The 18,243-nt window shown below is 42.1% G+C and overlaps 3 protein-coding genes across 5 annotated transcripts in view; 1 reads left to right on the forward strand and 2 right to left on the reverse strand.

Annotated features, from left to right (window-relative positions):
* Positions 1–18,243, reverse strand: part of DNASE2B (deoxyribonuclease 2 beta) — a 33,515-nt gene that overhangs the window by 10,566 nt on the left and 4,706 nt on the right. The window lies entirely within an intron of this gene.
* SAMD13 (sterile alpha motif domain containing 13) overlaps positions 1–18,243 on the reverse strand; it is a 33,178-nt gene that overhangs the window by 631 nt on the left and 14,304 nt on the right. For 2 of the 3 annotated variants that reach the window (XM_032696149.1, XM_032696150.1), the window contains one exon: positions 16,469–17,640. In XM_032696149.1, the coding sequence (XP_032552040.1) occupies positions 17,497–17,640 (144 nt within the window). In that variant the 3' untranslated portion in view covers positions 16,469–17,496. Of the gene's footprint in view, positions 1–3,107; positions 3,253–16,172; positions 16,272–16,468; positions 17,641–18,243 lie in introns of those variants that run through there. The other variant, XR_004358489.1, reaches the window with a different exon arrangement.
* Positions 1,561–8,809, forward strand: LOC116791010 (uricase-like). Its single transcript, XM_032696644.1, has 8 exons — positions 1,561–1,593; positions 1,895–2,158; positions 2,886–3,002; positions 3,128–3,206; positions 6,369–6,555; positions 7,023–7,146; positions 7,532–7,615; positions 8,563–8,809. Exons 1-8 carry the CDS (start codon positions 1,561–1,563, stop codon positions 8,698–8,700), a joined length of 1,026 nt encoding a protein of 341 aa, XP_032552535.1. The 3' UTR covers positions 8,701–8,809.

Below are 18,243 nucleotides of genomic sequence, written 5' to 3' on the forward strand. Positions count from 1 at the left end.
ATAATCTTTTAGCAACTCACGCATAAAAAGCTTCAATTTATATTTTGGTGTGTAAAATGTTCTTTCTCCCTCCTCGTTATTCCTACATTAAAAGGGGCTGATTTACATTAAAAGATGTTGCTACCAAGTACGGGATATTTCAGAAAGTCTACTGCAATGAGCTCTGGCTATTGTAGCATAAAAGAAATACTCACAACCTTTGCAGTATTTTGTCACCTTGTGAATATAGCCTCTCCAACACTGTAAGAGATGGGTAAATGGGGCATGTTTGAAAGAAGTAGGATAAAATTTAATAACAGGGCTTAACACAAACAAAACCAATGATCCCAGGTAGCCAGGATTTTGGAGGTGTGGATCAAGACCTGAATTTTGCTACTCACATTCACTTCTGATTCTTTTTGTGGGAGATCAGAACCGTGACAGTTGTGAGAAAACACTTTCAGCCAGCTCAGCTGGTGTCTTGTCCCTGCTCTTGGGAATTGCAACGTGCACAGACAGGTAATAAAACACACAACATGCCAAGAACACGACAGCTGTTTCCATTTTTTCTATGATTTCTGCCTGCTTACAAAGCAACCTTCCCACCTCTCACAGGAGAACTGGTTTGACACTCATTGCTTCCACTTGGCCTCGGAGCAGCAGGTCCCCACAGCCCCGTGCCCAGGACCGGGACAGCCCTGGGGGTGTGCAGAGCTGTTGCAGAGCTGTCCCTGGGGGTGTGCAGTGCTGTCCCTGGGGGTGTGCAGTGCTGTCCCTGCAGATGTGCAGTGCTGTCCCTGGGGGTGTGCAGAGCTGTTGCAGAGCTGTCCCTGGGGGTGTGCAGAGCTGTCCCTGGGGGTGTGCAGTGCTGTCCCTGGGGGTGTGCAGAGCTGTCCCTGGGGGTGTGCAGAGCTGTCCCTGCAGATGTGCAGTGCTGTCCCTGGGGGTGTGCAGTGCTGTCCCTGGGAGTGTGCAGAGCTGTCCCTGGGGGTGTGCAGAGCTGTCCCTGGGGGTGTGCAGAGCTGTCCCTGCAGATGTGCAGAGCTGTCCCTGCAGATGTGCAGAGCTGTCCCTGGGGGTGTGCAGTGCTGTCCCTGGGAGTGTGCAGAGCTGTCCCTGGGGGTGTGCAGAGCTGTCCCTGGGGGTGTGCAGAGCTGTCCCTGCAGATGTGCAGAGCTGTCCCTGCAGATGTGCAGAGCTGTCCCTGGGGGTGTGCAGTGCTGTCCCTGGGAGTGTGCAGAGCTGTCCCTGGGGGTGTGCAGAGCTGTCCCTGGGGGTGTGCAGAGCTGTCCCTGCAGATGTGCAGAGCTGTCCCTGCAGATGTGCAGATCTGTCCCTGGGGGTGTGCAGTGCCTGCCGGGCTCTGCCGCTTCCAGGGGCTCTGCCATGCAGGACACTGACTGCATTTTGCAGCTTCTGCTGAAAACAGAGAGGGCTCAGTGCAGCACAGGGAGAGCCAGGAGCCAGAGGAGTAGGAGGTGGGGAAAGTCTGTTCTTGGTGGCAGGGAAAATCGGGAGCTGTCTCTAGAGAGAGGCAGCCCAGCCTGGCAGGTGGGGTGCCCATGGAGGGTGCAGGTGCGAATGCTGCCTGCCCTCTGCATGGCTGTACCTGAGGTGACAGAGTGCACTGGGACACTGGGTTCAGAAAGAGGTGATGGAAGGGAGATTCAAGAAGGTCTACAGTCAGAACTAATTCAAAGATGACAAATGAGAGACTAGTTCACTGTTACTCCTGTTCTATCTCACCCCAAGAATATATTAAAATTTTTACTAATGTAATAATGGTCTCCTAAAGCATTTTTTCTTCCCATCAGGACTTTGAGATTTATAACGGAAATATTCTCATTATCACAGGTGACCACAGAAATAAAGGCCATAAACATTGTTTATGTTTCATTGACTGAGCCTAACTCAGGCTTCTACTGAGTTCCTTTACAACTGCCATGTATTTTCTCTGCAGATCAAGGATGTAGAAGTCCTCAACTGTGAATATGGCAAAAACACAATTAAGTTCCTTCGCCTGCATAGAGAGGGGAAGAAGCATTTCGTTAAAGAAGTGGAAGTGTGCACACATCTCCGTCTGACTTCTCCTCAGGAGTACCTGGAAGGAAACAACTCTCTTGTGATACCTACAGACACCATAAAGAATATTGTCCTTGTGTTGGCCAAAAAAAATGGGGTATTTTTTTATTTTTTAACTAGCCTTGCTGTTTCTTATGACTTCATTTGGAAGTGTTCGTTATACTTTTTATTTTTAATTGGCATGTCAGATCAGCACTGAAGTCATCTTCAGCGATATGAGAGACAAGTTCTCCTCCTCCACTGCGGGCTCCTTTTTTCCTCACAATTAACACTATTTTTGTAATTTTATCATATAAGATCCATCTTTTTTTTTAATTTTTTAGCACATAATACTTCATTATTCCTATATAGCATTTTTAAACAGGTCTCAAAGCATGTGAGACTCCTCTTAATTCTTCTAACTGTGCTCTTACTTCACCAATTGCATCTATCATAATGACAATCTGTAGCGCTAATTGTCGGTCTCTGTAATGAAACCCCATCTCTACCACGTAAAACTTAATCAGAATAATTACTGTTCACTATGCTGAAATAATTATTTCAGCATTGTATCCTCAAAGCATAAGGCTAGCAGTTAATTTCAGTCCAAGGATTGCAGCTCACTGTACCACAGAACAGGAGGTTTTTGATGCAACTGGAGCTGCTATTTGCAGCGTGTGCTGCAAGCTGGTCAAATGACTGGGCACAGTGCACCAAGCCAGGAATAAGAGAAATCTGTGGTTTTAACTACACTGATTCCTCTCAAATATTTACAGCAACCAGAAAAATCTAGTTTTGTACATGAGGTAATTGATTCTTTCTAATAATGCTGTTTGCTCTCTTAGATCCCAAGTTTAGAACAATTTGCTATAGATATCTGCAATCACTTCATGACAACATTTTGCCAAGTGGTGTACGTCAAAACCTACGTTCAAGAAGTACCATGGCAACGTCTGCACGAGGTATCTAAAATACCAATACATTCTGTTTGTTTATGCTGTAGCCATTCCTCGCTCTCTTAGCTCCTGTTTTCCAGTTAAGATAGTATTTATGGCACTTTTACTTACATGTCTGCTCTAAATTGCAGAATGGTGTTCCTCACATCCACTCATTCATATGCGTTCCTGATGGGATCCGCTTTTGTGAAGCTGAGCAGTGCCGAAATGGTGAGAAAAAAAATTGGCAACTTCCCCTACTTCTCAGTAAATATTTCTGCCAGTGAGAGACAAAGATGGCTTTAGAGAGAGCTACAGGTGTTACAGGGCTTACAGCACAGCCAAAATGCTCCACAGGTCTAAAACAAAGGATACTTCTAGAGTCTGTTTTGCAGTTCTTGATCTCTGACACATGGCTGAAGAACTAATGTAGCTCACATTTGTATGTGCATTCCAAACACAGAATGCTTACAACAGCACATCCAGCAGAACTGTTTTATATTGAGACAGGACTTAATAGCCTTCCAAGAACAGGCTGCTTACTTTTTTACCCTGTGGTATATTCTGCAGTCCCCCTATTATCATTACTCTATGCCCCATTGCTGCAGGCCAACTGCCTATGGTTTGCAGTTATTTTCAAACCCCTGTCAACGTGCTCTAATTTGATTGCCAAGATAGCTGCAGTTCCATTTCTGCAAGCCAGGCTAGCTTGAACATCATGAGCACTCAGGTCTACATGCAAACAATTTTTCACATGAAAATACTAGAGTGTGCTTACTATTTCTGCACACCAAAGCACTATTTGGCTTAAACAAGAGTTTCGTGATACTTAAAAGACATAAACTTTCAAGCTCAACTGTCTTGTCCATAAATATACATTCCAAAGGAAGCGTAAAAATTATTTTTACTTGCTATGGCTCACGACCGGAACGTACGTTCAGTCTCACTGTGATGGTGTTTCATTTAACCCATCTCTCAGACTCCTGGGAACTGAGCTGAGACCACTACATCATTTCACACAATGGGTTTAGAGGTTTTAGGCACTAGTTTGGTATCTATCTCATCTGCACTAACATAACTTAGAACTATCTCCCATCCTACAACCAGTGGCAAGACCACTTTCAGCTGCAGACAGGGCACAAGTTTTGAAAGGCGCATTTGAGCACTGTCCCTGTGTTCCAAAATGAAGGAGGGAAGAAAGGAGGGAGGGAGGAAAAACACAAGTCTCCAGTGCCTCTTGGCCTCATCTCTTTTAATGCTACCAGTAACATTAACTACTGCTGTACTTCTGGCACCCTCAATAGTATTGATTTTGGTGTCTGGAAAAATGTTAAGAAAGAAATCTGAACTAAAAAAAAAAAAAAAAGGAAAGAAAAGAAAAAAGAAAGAAAAAGAGTTTATGCTTTCTTGAAAAGCTGCTGCTCTTAATGTAGATTCAATTACATTTTTCATCATCTTGAAAATTCAGCACGAAATTCTGCAATTTCAGATTCTACACAAACAAAAAGCCTTTAAGGCTTACTGAAGAAACCACTTTTCCTTCTTAGACTTCCCTTCATGCAGCCCTTTAGCTGTTTCTTTAGGATTCCCTGCCTAGGTGAAATATTTGAAGAAGATATTTGAATCACTTCTATTTTTTTTCCTAAGAGAATGTTCTCTATATTTAGCATCCTCCTATGCACCTATCAGCCAGACACAGGAGTTCAATTCTCAGTTAATCCTATCTTTTAACACTTTTCTCATCATGAAAAAAAAAAAACCTAGTGAGACTTAACAGACTTATTTTTTGCCATTATATCAGCTGATAAAAGGCTCAGAGCATTTTGGAAACTGAAAACATCAAAAGTAACGGAGTCAACATTTGACAATTGAAGACAGCACAAGCACAAAACATACTGAAAGCACAACGTGGGCTGTTCACCTTGGAAACTCTGCCTAGGTGTTATATCCTTCAGAGTGAGTTTCAGGCTGATTGCTGCACAGCCTTTCAGTCTTTTGTTGCAAGGAGCTCTTTCAAACAAGGCTATGTATTTGACTATAGGATAAATGTATCTCCAGTTTCACTGATAGAATCTGCACTACATTAATACCTGTGTAGCACAATCTTATACCCGAGCAATAAATTAATCAAGATCTGAACAAACCCCAGAATATCCTGTCCAAGGACAGTCTCTTCTTTACATCTTTTTAAGGCTTTGGTAAATAAGTGGGTGATATAGGCAAGCTTACAGATATACCTCCACAGACTCATTCAAAACCAATAATGAATGTAAACAAGAAAAGATAGATGAAAGAAACATAAGACGCAGTTTCAATAATATCCAGTTACAGAGCAGTTTAAAAAAAACCCCAAATCTCTAAACAATCATGCAGTTGAGAAATGTCTACCACAGTGGAATTGCTTCCAGTATAAATTCCTGCAAAGACATGGTTTAAAGTTAAATTTGTCAGTCTTCCCAGTCCAAGGCAGAATTACTGTGCACGAGATGCATTCAAGGATTACTAGCTAGTGCAAGCACCAAGAGCAGCACAGAAACAGCAGCTTGGGCTTCAGCCACTGACTGTCTGTACAGGCCCTGAATGAGCCTGCATGCCATGAAGTTTCTACTTTCTGAGTCTGCTTTTTGGCAGTTCTGGTGAGTGAAATTTTCAGTTATCAGTTTGGTGTGCTCTAAATGACTGACTGCATATAATTTTTAGCCACCATTCAGAAGGTGTGTCAGGAGAAAACATTCAGGACACAATTGTTTGATCTTTAGGAGATGGTAATGCACTCATGCAGCAGTGATCCACAACAGCACATTTTATAAGTAGCGGCTAAGAGCAAAGTCACTGTCAGTTTGAATCTGTGGGTGGCATCTGTATCGATGCCAGTTCCTGCTCATTAGCTGAGCTGCAGGGATTTGCACTGGCTCCTCTCCCTCTCATTCTCAGGGATGCAAAACTCCCAACAGGATGGGTATGTAAAGCAAATTTCTGAGGCTCCGCCTTTATACAGATTGGTTTTGCACTCGTCTGTGTTGTTAGAAAAGGGGCACCATACCTCTCCTGTACACCACAGCACTAGTAGCCTATTTCATTTCCCTTTAGAGAAATCAGTCATTCCTAAATTGACATCAGTGGGAGCCAACCCAATGCATGTCCCAGTTCCAAGCAAGTGAGATAAAAAAGCTCTCCTTAAGTGCAGGTCAATTGGTGGGATTTTCCATTTTCTGGACTGAGCTCTGACTTCAGTAGTTTTTGTCTTGCTTCTTACTGTTCTGCTAACATCAGCGTGCAGAAAATTATTATCTGCTTTCTGGCTTTGGAGTTTGTCACTGCAAGTATCACCCAGAGGTTTTTTTCTCTCTGCCTGAAAATGAGCTCCTATTGTCTTGTAATTTTGGATCACAGGTCCTCTGGTCGTCTTTGCTGGAATTAAAGACCTGAAACTTATGAAGACGACACAGTCTGGATTTGAAGGGTTCTATAAGAACGAACACACCACACTTCCCGAGAGGCATGACAGGATTCTATGCGGAGAGCTCTTCTGCAAGTGGTCATATGGCGAATGCAAGGATTTTGACTTTGATTGCATATGGTATATGTCTTACCAAGTAATATTGACAACTAATCTATGGCCACAAAGTCCCTCTATACAATACAGCAGGTGTAAGGGCCAGATCTGCATCTGCTGCGCACCAGCCACTTGCAGGTCTCAGTGGTGGCACTAAGCTCCTTACAAGGAGTGAGAGGCACGTCTTGGGGGTACTCCTCTCTCTGATGCTGCCTCAGTGGACAGGATTTAAATGAACAGTTCAGTGTTCAGTACACAACACACCTGGAGAATAAAATAATGATTGTTTTTTAGATACTTTTAGCAAAACCTGCTTGTGAATTCTAGAGCTGGTGGGGGAGACCTGGGAAGAATTTGGAGGTGACAGGACAAATAAATCATTCCTCCACAAAGACACAAAAAATACAAAAACCCCACCTCATAGTAAAACATTTTGGATCTAAACAGAGAGAGCTGATATAAAGTTTTGTAAGAACCTGTGTTACCTCTAGGAACAAAATCCGTGAATGCATCCTTGAAGCCTTTTCCGGACCACCTGACTGTGGGGAATATTCACCCTCATATCAGAAAACTGTCAACTCTATCCAGATGCTTGTCCTTTCCAAAGTGTCACAGGTATCTTCTTTCCTCCTTATGATGTTTTATTTAAACAATAGTGAATGTTAATTGATGAGCAAGAAACAAACATGAGACTATTATTTCCTCTGTCAGACTGAAAACTGGTGATACAGCCAGATGGTCAGAGAAAAAATGAACACACTGAGAAGTTCCTATGCTGCTTCCCAGGTGTGAACATAACAGGGGACAATATCACTCAGTGCTTGGCAGCACTTGAGTAAAAGTGAAAGGTGTCCTACACGACACATGTTCACTAGATTACATTTAGTCAACTGTACTGGGAGGGCTGCATTGTTCTTTTTGTGCAGCAAGTGAAAAGCCTGCCAGGCTGTTGCTGAAGAGGTGCCCTAATTCACTGTCTCATCTGTTTTCATGATTTCAGGTACAGGTCATAGAAGTGGTCTTGAACAACACTTTTTATAATGTCCTAGACATGAAGAATCTAGGCTTGACCAATGACAAAGAAGTAAGTAAATGCTTCAAACATAACTTGCCTGCACTCTTTAGAAATACTAAGCCTTAAAGCATAGCAGCAGTTCTGCACACAGCAGAGCTAGAGGGAACAAACTTTCTCACCCAGCCCCAGCTCCACCTTACCTCTAAGGTTTACAGTTTACAAAAGAATAATTAATTGCCTTCTTGCATTGTTGATAAAAGATAAAGGAGCACAGTGGAATGCTTTGGACATCAGAAGGATCTATAACAGAGACTCTCTCTGAAAAATCAATTCCGTTTTCTCCACTGAATTTGACTTTCAGTTATAATGTCAACCTGTGCAGTTTTAACCAAGTAAAATGCACCATGGCATCCTTTCCCATTGCCAGGCAGTGTGAAAAGCCAGCCCACTGTGGCTCTTCTTTCTGCTCCATTGGCACCACCACTGAGGCCAGGGAGCATCCTTGGTGCAGCGGGTTACGAGCAGGTCAGCGAGGCCACAGTCTGGCTCCGGGTGACAGAGCACCAGCACTCTAAGGGAGCAGTGAAGGGATGTTCCTGTAGCCATTAGGAGCTAAGGCAGGTTGGTCCAACACGGACAAGGTGCAAGCTTGGGATGAGGCAGAGGGTGAGACATGTAGGGGATGAGATGTATTTGCTCCTCCCTCCACAGCTGCTGTGGCTGCCAGCCAGGTCCAGCTGAAGGTCTGTTACAATATCCTCCTGTGAGAGAGAAACAGGGCTACTCCATTTTGCATCGACAGTCTATAGTCTGTTTATGCTCTAGTCTCCCTCCAAAGTCTTGGGATACTGCTTCCATCCTCTCCCATTCTTGCCTTCTTTCAGGTGGACATTATAGGTCCACCTCTACTTGTTATAACATCAACATCCACCACTGATGTTCATAAGAGAAGGCAAGGGCCTGGCAGGTGAATTTGTCTCAAAAGTAACCCATGTGTTTGTGCTCATTCCCCTCAGGTTTTGATTCCTGTGGAAGCTCCTTATGGCTCCTGTGCTTGCACTCTTGGCAGGAAGAAGTTTTTTGAAGCACAAGGCCATGTGCTGAAAGATGAGAGGAAATGTCAGTTTGGACTGGCAGCTGCCCAGGGAAACTAAACCTCTCGGCTATGCTCACACCTTCCTGATAAACTTAACAGCACAGCTTTCCTATCAATATTTACTCCTTATTGGCCTCTTCCATTGCTGACTACCTTTCCCCTCTATGAACTCCTGAGGATGGGATTTATGAAGAACCCTCAGAAGTTCAGAAATCAAAGTCTGTTCCTGAATTTCAGTGTGATTTGCAGATTGAAATCCCCTACACTCTTTGGAAAATCCCAGCTGAAAACATTATAGCCAATTAATTTTTAAACTAGCTATTCCCAGACCTCTTAACAAAACAAATAATTCGATATCTGCAATATTTTTTGACATGTAAAATCAGAAACTCTGTATATTCTATTTATTAATATTTCTTCAGTAAAATGAATATACAGGCACAAGACCTGCTGTTTCATTGACATAACCTGTCATAACCCCTTGATGCCACACTGATCTACAGAGCTGAGGTTCTGACCCAGTGACTGAACAGGGAATCAGTCAGACATGGATTTCTTTGCACAGGAAATGAAAAACAGGGGAAAAAAAGTATCTCTCATATCTCCTTTGTGGTGTGAATATTTAACAGCTGTTGACTACTTTCTCTGCATGAATTCTGACTGCATGACTGCTGCTGCTGCTCATCAGATCATAAAGTTACTATAAAACTGCTTCTATATTAATCGCTGAGGTGTTTGAGGGTTTGGGCTATCTCTGTAGGCTTAATTAAATAATTTTCCTTAGTCTAATAATCTTATGACTTCTGAGCAGGCAGGAGTCAACCCAAGTAACCCTATTATTTTGAAAGCCAGCCAGGCAGACAATGCTTATGTTACTTTGGTTACCCCAGGTGATGGCTTTGAACATAGAGATAAAACTATACAGTCAACAGTTCTCATCTTGCAAACTGAGCTGGCACGTTTGCAACAGCAATCTCACTCCACTTCTAACAGTGTCTGACCACTGCTCCCACTCTCTCTGAGCACCATTTTCACAGACTCCATGTGACAGTGTACAAGTCCAATGGGAAGTGCCCAAAGCAACTTCTAAAAACTGCAATTCAGTTGCCTTTGTGCCTCTGGAGTTTGGCAGACCTGCAGCATTCCTCTGTGTACAATTATTAAGTTCACAGGCACCAAGTATGAGAGAGATGTCCTGCATTGTGAGACACTCTGAGGTGCTTTGCAAGATAGAAACTTGCCTGGGTGAGCAGGACATAACAGAGGCAAAGGGAAGACACTGTTCAGAAGCCTGAGGTATCTCCTGAAAAACAACAGGATAAATGACACCACAGAGTGAAACTGTCCCAGATATGATGTTCTCTGGTCACTAGCCAATTCTGAAAGCTCTATTTACTACACTTCTAGCTTTTGCTGGGGACATTCTTGCTTACCTTGTTAGATTGTCTTGTATTGCACTTGTGGGCTTACGTCTTGCTACTTCTGCCATTTCTAGGTCCTTGTAATTTATTAATGTATCTTTTATGGGCAAATAAAGAGCAACATCAAAAAACAAACTAGCTTTTGACTCTTTACCATTTACTACTATATATAAATGTAACCATTGTAAGTAAAAGAAATATTTTAATTCAGCAAATTTAACTTCAAAAAGAGACCAGTTTTGTTCCAAATGACAGTTCACTACCGACAGATGGAACAATACATGAAAAATAATCTTACTGAACATTCCAGCGTTTACCTCTCTTCAAAACAAGGCAGATCTGCACAACCTACTTCCCTTCTACTTTATGAGAAATTTATTGCATTAGGCAGAAGGCTTCCTTCATTACTCTTTGTGCTTCATTTGTGGGCCTGTAAGGTAGCGGTGGACTAACGTTCATGGCAGAATGAGAACACAAAGCAGCAACCAGTTGTTTAGTGAGACTCTCCTGTGGCAACAAGCCCACACGTACACTCATTCAGTGTGGTTTGTATAAACCTCCACAGACACGCAGACATCAGTAAGTCCTTAAAAGCATCTCGGCACAGCTCCATCCAGCTCTGCAAACCTGAGTCACTTACGTGGGCAGCTTCTAAAGAAAGGACTTGGGTAATCAGAAGCAACTCAAGTTTTCCATATGGCAGTTAGATTCAGATAACAGTGGCATAAACCATTCTTGAAAATGGGACTCAGACAGACTTACTTGGGCCTGAAATTTGACCAAATTCCCACAGGTTGCATCAGATTCAGTCTCCACAATGGACTTGCACTAATTTCACTGAGACAGATTTTTTTCAGTTCCAGTCCGGAGGAGCTAGGCAAGTTGCTTACTGTGTTTTACTCAGAAGCAGCTGCGACACTTTGCTGATAAAATCACACTTGATGCAAATGAGCAGCAGCTAGCAGATTGTAAAACTGCTATTTAAAATACAACTTCTTACTGATAACATGAACCTTACTGGTCCTGGGCTACATCCCAATAGGTTATAGGGCCTGAAATCTCCTACCAAGAAACAGGGTATTTCACACACACAAGCATATTATCATTTTAGCATCCAATTCTTCCACATCCTGTTTCTGTTCAATTCTGACAGTTCAGCCACAATCCTCCTCAGCTGCTGATCCTGCTCTGTGTGCAACCAACGTCACACAGATAAAATGCACCAGGTAAACTCGTCAGCCAGTATCTAAAACAGAGAGCAAATGTCACTGTCAGAGTCAGCACAAGTGCTCTATCTTCCCTGACTGTATTAGTCTCTATATACTCAGGCTACCTGCTTTCCAACATACATTTAAAACTGTCAGTTTTTATTAACTATTCCAGCTACTTTTTCTTTCCTTCTTTAAAGTTGTCTTTTTCTTTTTAAAATTTAATCTTGCTTTTATCAGGAGTACATAGTCCTGATTCGAAGTTGAACTGAGCTAGTTAAAGTGACCAAAAACCTGTTTCTGGCTCGAACTTTCAATATAAATACTCCTGAATTTAGAATTCCACTATCTGTACACAAACAACAGCTGGGAAATGCACAGCTGTATCTAGAAAGGACACCTATTAAATGTCTCCAGCTATAGGATCAAAAATGTCAACTCACATCTCAGCTATAATATAAACAGTTTTCCAATTCAGAGATTGAACCTTACCATTCATAGCAGACTGAGAAAAACAACACACGTACCTGAGTGCTTGCACACACCCCCCACCCCCACATAAAATACATGCATAAATGACACTTACTAGATCAGCTGATGTACGCCTGATCAATGGCAATCAAATAATAAAAAACAGGAGCTGGGATTAGTTCTTACTAAACCAAAAATCCAAACCAAACAATATCAGAGGGACTCAAATAAATAAGGGAGTAGAGAAACCTTTGGTGCAGAGGGAAATGTAACAACCAAAACAAGGGAGCCTGCAAGGGGCTTCTGCCATTTCTCAAGGGTGGCATTAGGCATGAATTCCCCCATTAACATTGACAGCTGCCTGAAAAAGACAAGAGTTCGAGTTTTAATAGCATTGTACACCTGCAACGTTTTCAAATCTTTTAGACACACATATTTCCAGGTAGGAAAGCCCAGGCAAACCAGCATGTGGTATTTATACTGGAGGAGGGAGTTAAGAGTATCCTTGTGAAACAGGGTTGCTAGACCACACCCACTTCTACACTTCTCTTGCTGTGGTTTCACCAGCTTGGGAACAAACTCTGCTAGAAGTACCATACTTTCTACTTCCTTCCACCTACTGCCATCCACCAGGACAAGACAAAGCCACATTGCTCTTGAATCAGAGACTGGTGCAAATGATGAGCATTCCCTCCCTTTTTTGATACTATTTAGCTGCTACAAAGTCAGAGGCGTCCTCAACATGGCAAGTACTGCAGAGTGTTTATAGAGGGGCAGCTGGATTACAGCAATCATCCGAAAAGGGGAAGAGAACATCTTGAGATGAGTGCAAGCCTGCCAATGCCAAGACATTTGCTGTTGCCTTTTCAGCAGATCAGCTGATGATACAGCAGTTCTAACAGCTGACTGCTCCTTTAACAAATATGCTCACGAGTGCAGCATGTAAATACAACAGTTGTCTCCAGTACTCACCAGCAGCCTCCAGCAGCAATGAAACTCACATGGAGACCAAGGACCACTTACAGTCTTCAAGGTGCTCCCCTTGGGCTCTCCAGGTGTTTGAGGTTACAGCTGTATGCCCCAAATTTACAGTGACTACCAACCAATGCTATTCTGAGAGTTGCATATACATCTGGGATCCAAATAACATCACTAAATCAATTCCCTAATTATAGAGGCTAAACAAAAAATAATTTAATGACCTTGTTACATTATCGTATTAAAAAGAAGACAGACTTTCCCAACAGGAATGAAAGCTATTTTAATAAATCAGTCTGCCCATTCTCCCAACAGAAGCTGCCCTTGCAGGTTGCCAACGGGCTAATGACAGCCACTGTCCTTGCACCTCCTCTGGGGAAGCTGCTGTCAAAACTGAGCAACACAGAGGTGAAGGTGTATGGAGATCGTGGGTGGGATGGAATGGGATATGGACGAGCTCTCTTGGCTGACATCCCCGAGCCCCAAGTCATCTCATTAGATGAAGCAGATGCCAACCTATTGCCTGTGTAAACTGTCCCTGAAGGAAAGGGTAGAGCAGATTCTTCCCTATCCCGCTCCACTCATCCTGCTGCTTACTGAGCCAGTGATGGCTACACTGTTCACATGCACAGTTACAGTCATTTAATTTCCCACATGACTTTTGGGCCAAAAACCATTCCTGGAAGGGAAGGCACTACTGTTCTGACTTGGAAGCAAAGAACCAGAATAGAGACAAAGCAAGGTAATGTTTTTCTGGTCCTACTCGGACCCAGCTTTCAAATTTTAGACAACACTGCCATTAAAAAATAAGAACTCATTTTGTAGCTCCCCCCCAGACTCACAGAAATTATGACTCTCTGATTTTAAATTAACTGTGATTCTAACTTAAATGTGACAGTAGAAAGAGAAGTGTTGAAGAAAACAGATCAATTAAATGCTGATTTTTAAAAGGAAGAAGAGTGAAAGGATTGGACAGAATCTGAACATGTAGGAAAAAGTATTGAAAAGAGGGAAAGGTCATTTCCCTCAGCAAGTAATCACTGAGATCGAGGGCCTAATGAGATGTTTTGCCTGGGCCATTTCTAACCAGGAGTGATCCACAGGTGGCTGCTCCCTTCATTACAGATGCCAAATCTTGTCCTATAATTACAGGAGCAAAGAATTTTCTACAAATTGATAAAGTGCAGTACATGAGAACAAACGGAGAACAATAACATGCAGGGGTGGGAGATAGCAGCACGTACAACAATTTTCTCTGGGTTGAGAAAGTGATCTGGGTGGACAGGCACAGCCACAGACCCCATACTTTGCTGACCGTTGCCTTATATGTGCTCTACATGTGGCACTTGGCACTGTGTTTGGATGCAAAGAGAGTATGCCATGCATTGTGTATTTACAGCTTGAGAGGAGAGTGACTAGAGCTAATGAACAATACCAATACATATTTCACAAGCATTATATCAGAAAAAGCATACTGTAATGCTTTCAAATAATTTTTAAAAGTGCACGAGAGATTGTGATAGATATGCACTGCTGGTGTTATGCAAAGGGTAAGAGGAAGGACGGGGAGCAGGAGGCCCTTGGCTGCAGCATGGCTCTGTTTTTGTGCTGACTGGCAGCAGCAGAGCAGGGTAGCTCACTGCTGCTTTGCTCCTTAAAGATGCCTCCAGGAGAAGGAGGGCACTCTCTGAATTGTGGTTCGGTGTGAAAGCAAAGACCACTGTCATGCTCAGTATCAGCTGAGCAGTCAGAGCTGGCAGCTTAACCACCATCCAAAGTACAGGGAGGGCTTTTAAGGAAGAGAGACTCTCCTAGCTGCAGGCACATTCAAGGGGGTCATAAATTGGATTCCTGCATAGCTCTGCGACTCAGAGCTGCAGTACTGACATGGTATCCAAGTAATGCCTATCAGTCGCTTCCTCATCTCAACAGCAGCTGTGTTTTCTGCAAGAGGAATGGTAGCTAAAAATAATCTGGCTTTGACTTCCTCTTTCAAACCCTCCAGTCTCTTTTAAAAAGATTTTTTTGTTCTCCCAGAAACAGCAAGGAGAATGTAAGAGACAAAACCAGAACGGTGACCTGCACAAAGGGAACAGCAGCATTAGAAAGCTCGGAGAACCGCAGGAAACTACAATAAAGATCAGGAATAGTAAAAAATTGTCACAATTTTGAGCAACATCCTGCAAATTCCCTTTGGCACTCGCAGCAAGCTTTCTGTTACTCCTTTACTTGTGTGACTCAATGGTGCTGAGGAAAAGGGGAATACAATCTGGATGTTTCTGAATGCAATTCATTTGCTCATTAAAACATTTTAAAAGAAAGAACTGTGCTCAGTAATCATTAAATGCACTCTCACGTCTGCACAGAAGAGATTTTTACTCCCTCATAGAATAAATATGTTTTACTTTTAATTCTGTGTCATCCATAGATCCACAAAATATGTCAATCCCACACCAAACATGCAAATGGAGAAGAAGAGAATATTCAATTAATCCTTTAGTAACACAGCACTATGTATTCTCATCCAAAAACAATTCTACAAATACAGGGCTGGTAGGCATGTCCAGGCTGCTGCACGCAGCTTTTCACAATCCTTTTCATAAACAGACCTAATTCTATATTAAAATGTTGGAGTTTCATACATAATTTTTCAATTGCAGCCCACAATTAGCCTGATACAGACTATACCTCAAAACTCCCCAAGGTAGCAATGATGATCTCTATTTGAATCCAGTCTTGTAGAAGATGCCCACTCCCAGTAGGTACCTCTGGACACTACCAACTATAAACAAAATCATAAGCAGAATTCAGACTGTGACTGACAAACCTGCTGCTAACAGACTAATACCTGAAGTAAGAACAGTACAAGGGACAGAAAAAGAAATGGTGAATACATCTCCATCCTACTGTCTCAAATTCCAAATAAATATGTTGTACAGTGTAAAGGGTTGAAAGTATACAAGAAAGCATGCCACTGTATATAGTTTATGTATTATAGCATATACCATGAGCTTTACCTATGGCATAGCCATTAACATGGCCTTCTCCCTTCTCAAATCTCAGCACCAGAAACCACAAGCAACTCTCTGAGCGCTGTAGCATGAACAGCCACCTCGCCCTTGGCCAAGTCAGAGTGAAGACAAGGCCACCACCTAAGCAGGGGATTACGGGAGTTCCTCCTTCCTCTCCCGAATCCTTTCCCCACTTGGCAGAAAGCAGCACTCTTCTCCCTTCTCAGCTGCACCCCCTCACCATTTCCTCCCACATCATTTCCACTGTCACCACACTCTCATGCTTCCTGGTTTCTTTGCTCAGCCTCACCGATGCAACCCCACAGCCCAGTCCCAGGGGTTATCACAAAGCTCTCTGGGCCAGAGAGGATGGTGAGCCCAGACAGGGCTTGGCACCATCCATGGGCTGTCTCCCAGAGCTTTGGGGGGAAATCAAATCACCTGTGTACCAAGGCTAGCACAGCAGCTCTGCAGCTCTGACAGGGGTAAGGGAAGCACAGGTGCTACCAGTGAACTGGGATCAGGGCTCCTCCTTCGGCACTATGGAACACCAGATAAGAAAAAGCAAAAATAATTAAATCTTTAAGTATCATGGTAGGTGATGTTAAAAGTAATCACAAGAACATAGAATATTAAGTAGATTTTGGTACCTTTTTAATAGGAAAATGGAGAAAAACAGGAGCTCCAATAAACCACAACAAAGAAAGAGAGAAAGTAAAAGATCTGTAAAGTAAACTGAATCCAAACATAAGCAATGTTTTATTGGGATATAGCAAGCAACCTATCAAATAGGGAACTGGTACAAACAGATTGAACAAGACTCTCTTTTAACAGAGATGTATGGTGATGAGACAGCTTCTTTCAGTTCTTAAAACAAGTATTCTAACTGTTAAGTAAAGCATTAAAAAAACCCCAATCATTACAACACCAAAGACAGACAGTATTAAAAATGTGCAGAATTTTACTTTTTACAAATTTCTGCATAATGTTAGAAAACAATCATAAATTAAAAAAGGAATAAAATTAAGCTTTTGTTGTTGTTGTTTGCAAAGGAACACAAACTTTTAAAAACCAACTATATTTTACATTGGACTACTATTAAAAACAGGTGAAAACAAGTTGAAAATTTAAAGAACACCAAAAAATACACAACCCAGTTTCACCTGTCAGCAACACCTTCTGCTATCGAAGGAGTTATGTTAGTTGTATGTACAGCTTTAAACATTGCAGCATACCACAAGTAAACCTTAATAAGGTCAAAATAGGACCCTCTGCAAAAAAGGGTGACTTGGCAAGTGTCAGTCCCATCCTAAAATTAAAAGTAGGAATAATTTTAATAGGTCTTCAGTGTAAACCAAAACCTACTTTAACTGGTTTCTCTCTCCTAAAAATGCCTGTAAACTTTATTTGGGGTTGGTTTTATTTTTTTTTTGTATTTCAATTAATGAAATCAAGAACTGGCTCAAAAATGAGAATGACATACCTCCCTTTTGTTCTGGATACAGTGATGTAGCTATCTCAACATGCTGACTGACACTTCCTAAAAGAGAAAATCATTATGTACTATGTAAAAAATACACACCACCTCTCTCAGTTCAGACTCAGTATATAGTATATTGCCAACTCTATCCAATAGGATATATATATATTGTAATTTGGTTTAAACTCTTAATAGATATATTCCCTCTTTACAAAGTTCCATCACATGAAACCAAATTGCTTATTTTTCCTTTGAGGTACAACATGACCCCAATGAGACAATTCGCTACAAAGAGTTGTTCTTTAGATGTTGTGTCTGTAGAGGTTTTACGTGATATTCATAGATTTTCAGCGCAGGCCCCAGTTTTAATGAAAGTCCAGTCAGTACATCATTTCTTGTCATCAACAGTAATGATTTGCCATCAATTTCCTATAAGAAGAATTAAAGAGTTGATAAAGACAAATGTACACATCTAACAGATGAGAATAGTCATGCAACAAAAGACTACTACAGAGAATCAGTCAGAAAAGAAATAGCAGCCTTTATTTTCCTGAAGCCATGTTTATAGCTGCTAAATTCTGGTGTCTGCTTTCCAAGTGGCTCACCTGTGCTGACTAAGGTATAAATACTATTTAGTCAAGCAAAAAATTCAAATGAGCCTAATTTCAAAATTCCCTCCTTGTAAACCTCTTTCAAATTAATAGGTACAAGTGCAGATTGTCTAATTATCAGCCATTAAGGGAAGGATACCCTTAAGAAGGCAGCTTACGAAGTGCATTTCAGAATTACTATTGACAGCAACATGCAAGTTTAGACTCATCAGTATCTGCTAATAACTTCAGATGCCTTCTTTAAAAGGCCAACCTTCCCATGCATCCTGTGGGGGAAAACAAAGAGAAGACTCTTGCAATCAGAAATTTCAGAAGGGCCTAACTGGAGCTTGACACTCTGAGGTAACTTCTCTTCCTCCACTTACAAGGGAGGAGGAGAAAAGTGGCAACCTGCCAGCTGAGGTCTCAACAACCCGTACAC

This window comes from Chiroxiphia lanceolata, chromosome 9 (assembly GCF_009829145.1).
Source record: "Chiroxiphia lanceolata isolate bChiLan1 chromosome 9, bChiLan1.pri, whole genome shotgun sequence".
Classification (NCBI taxonomy): domain Eukaryota; kingdom Metazoa; phylum Chordata; class Aves; order Passeriformes; family Pipridae; genus Chiroxiphia; species Chiroxiphia lanceolata.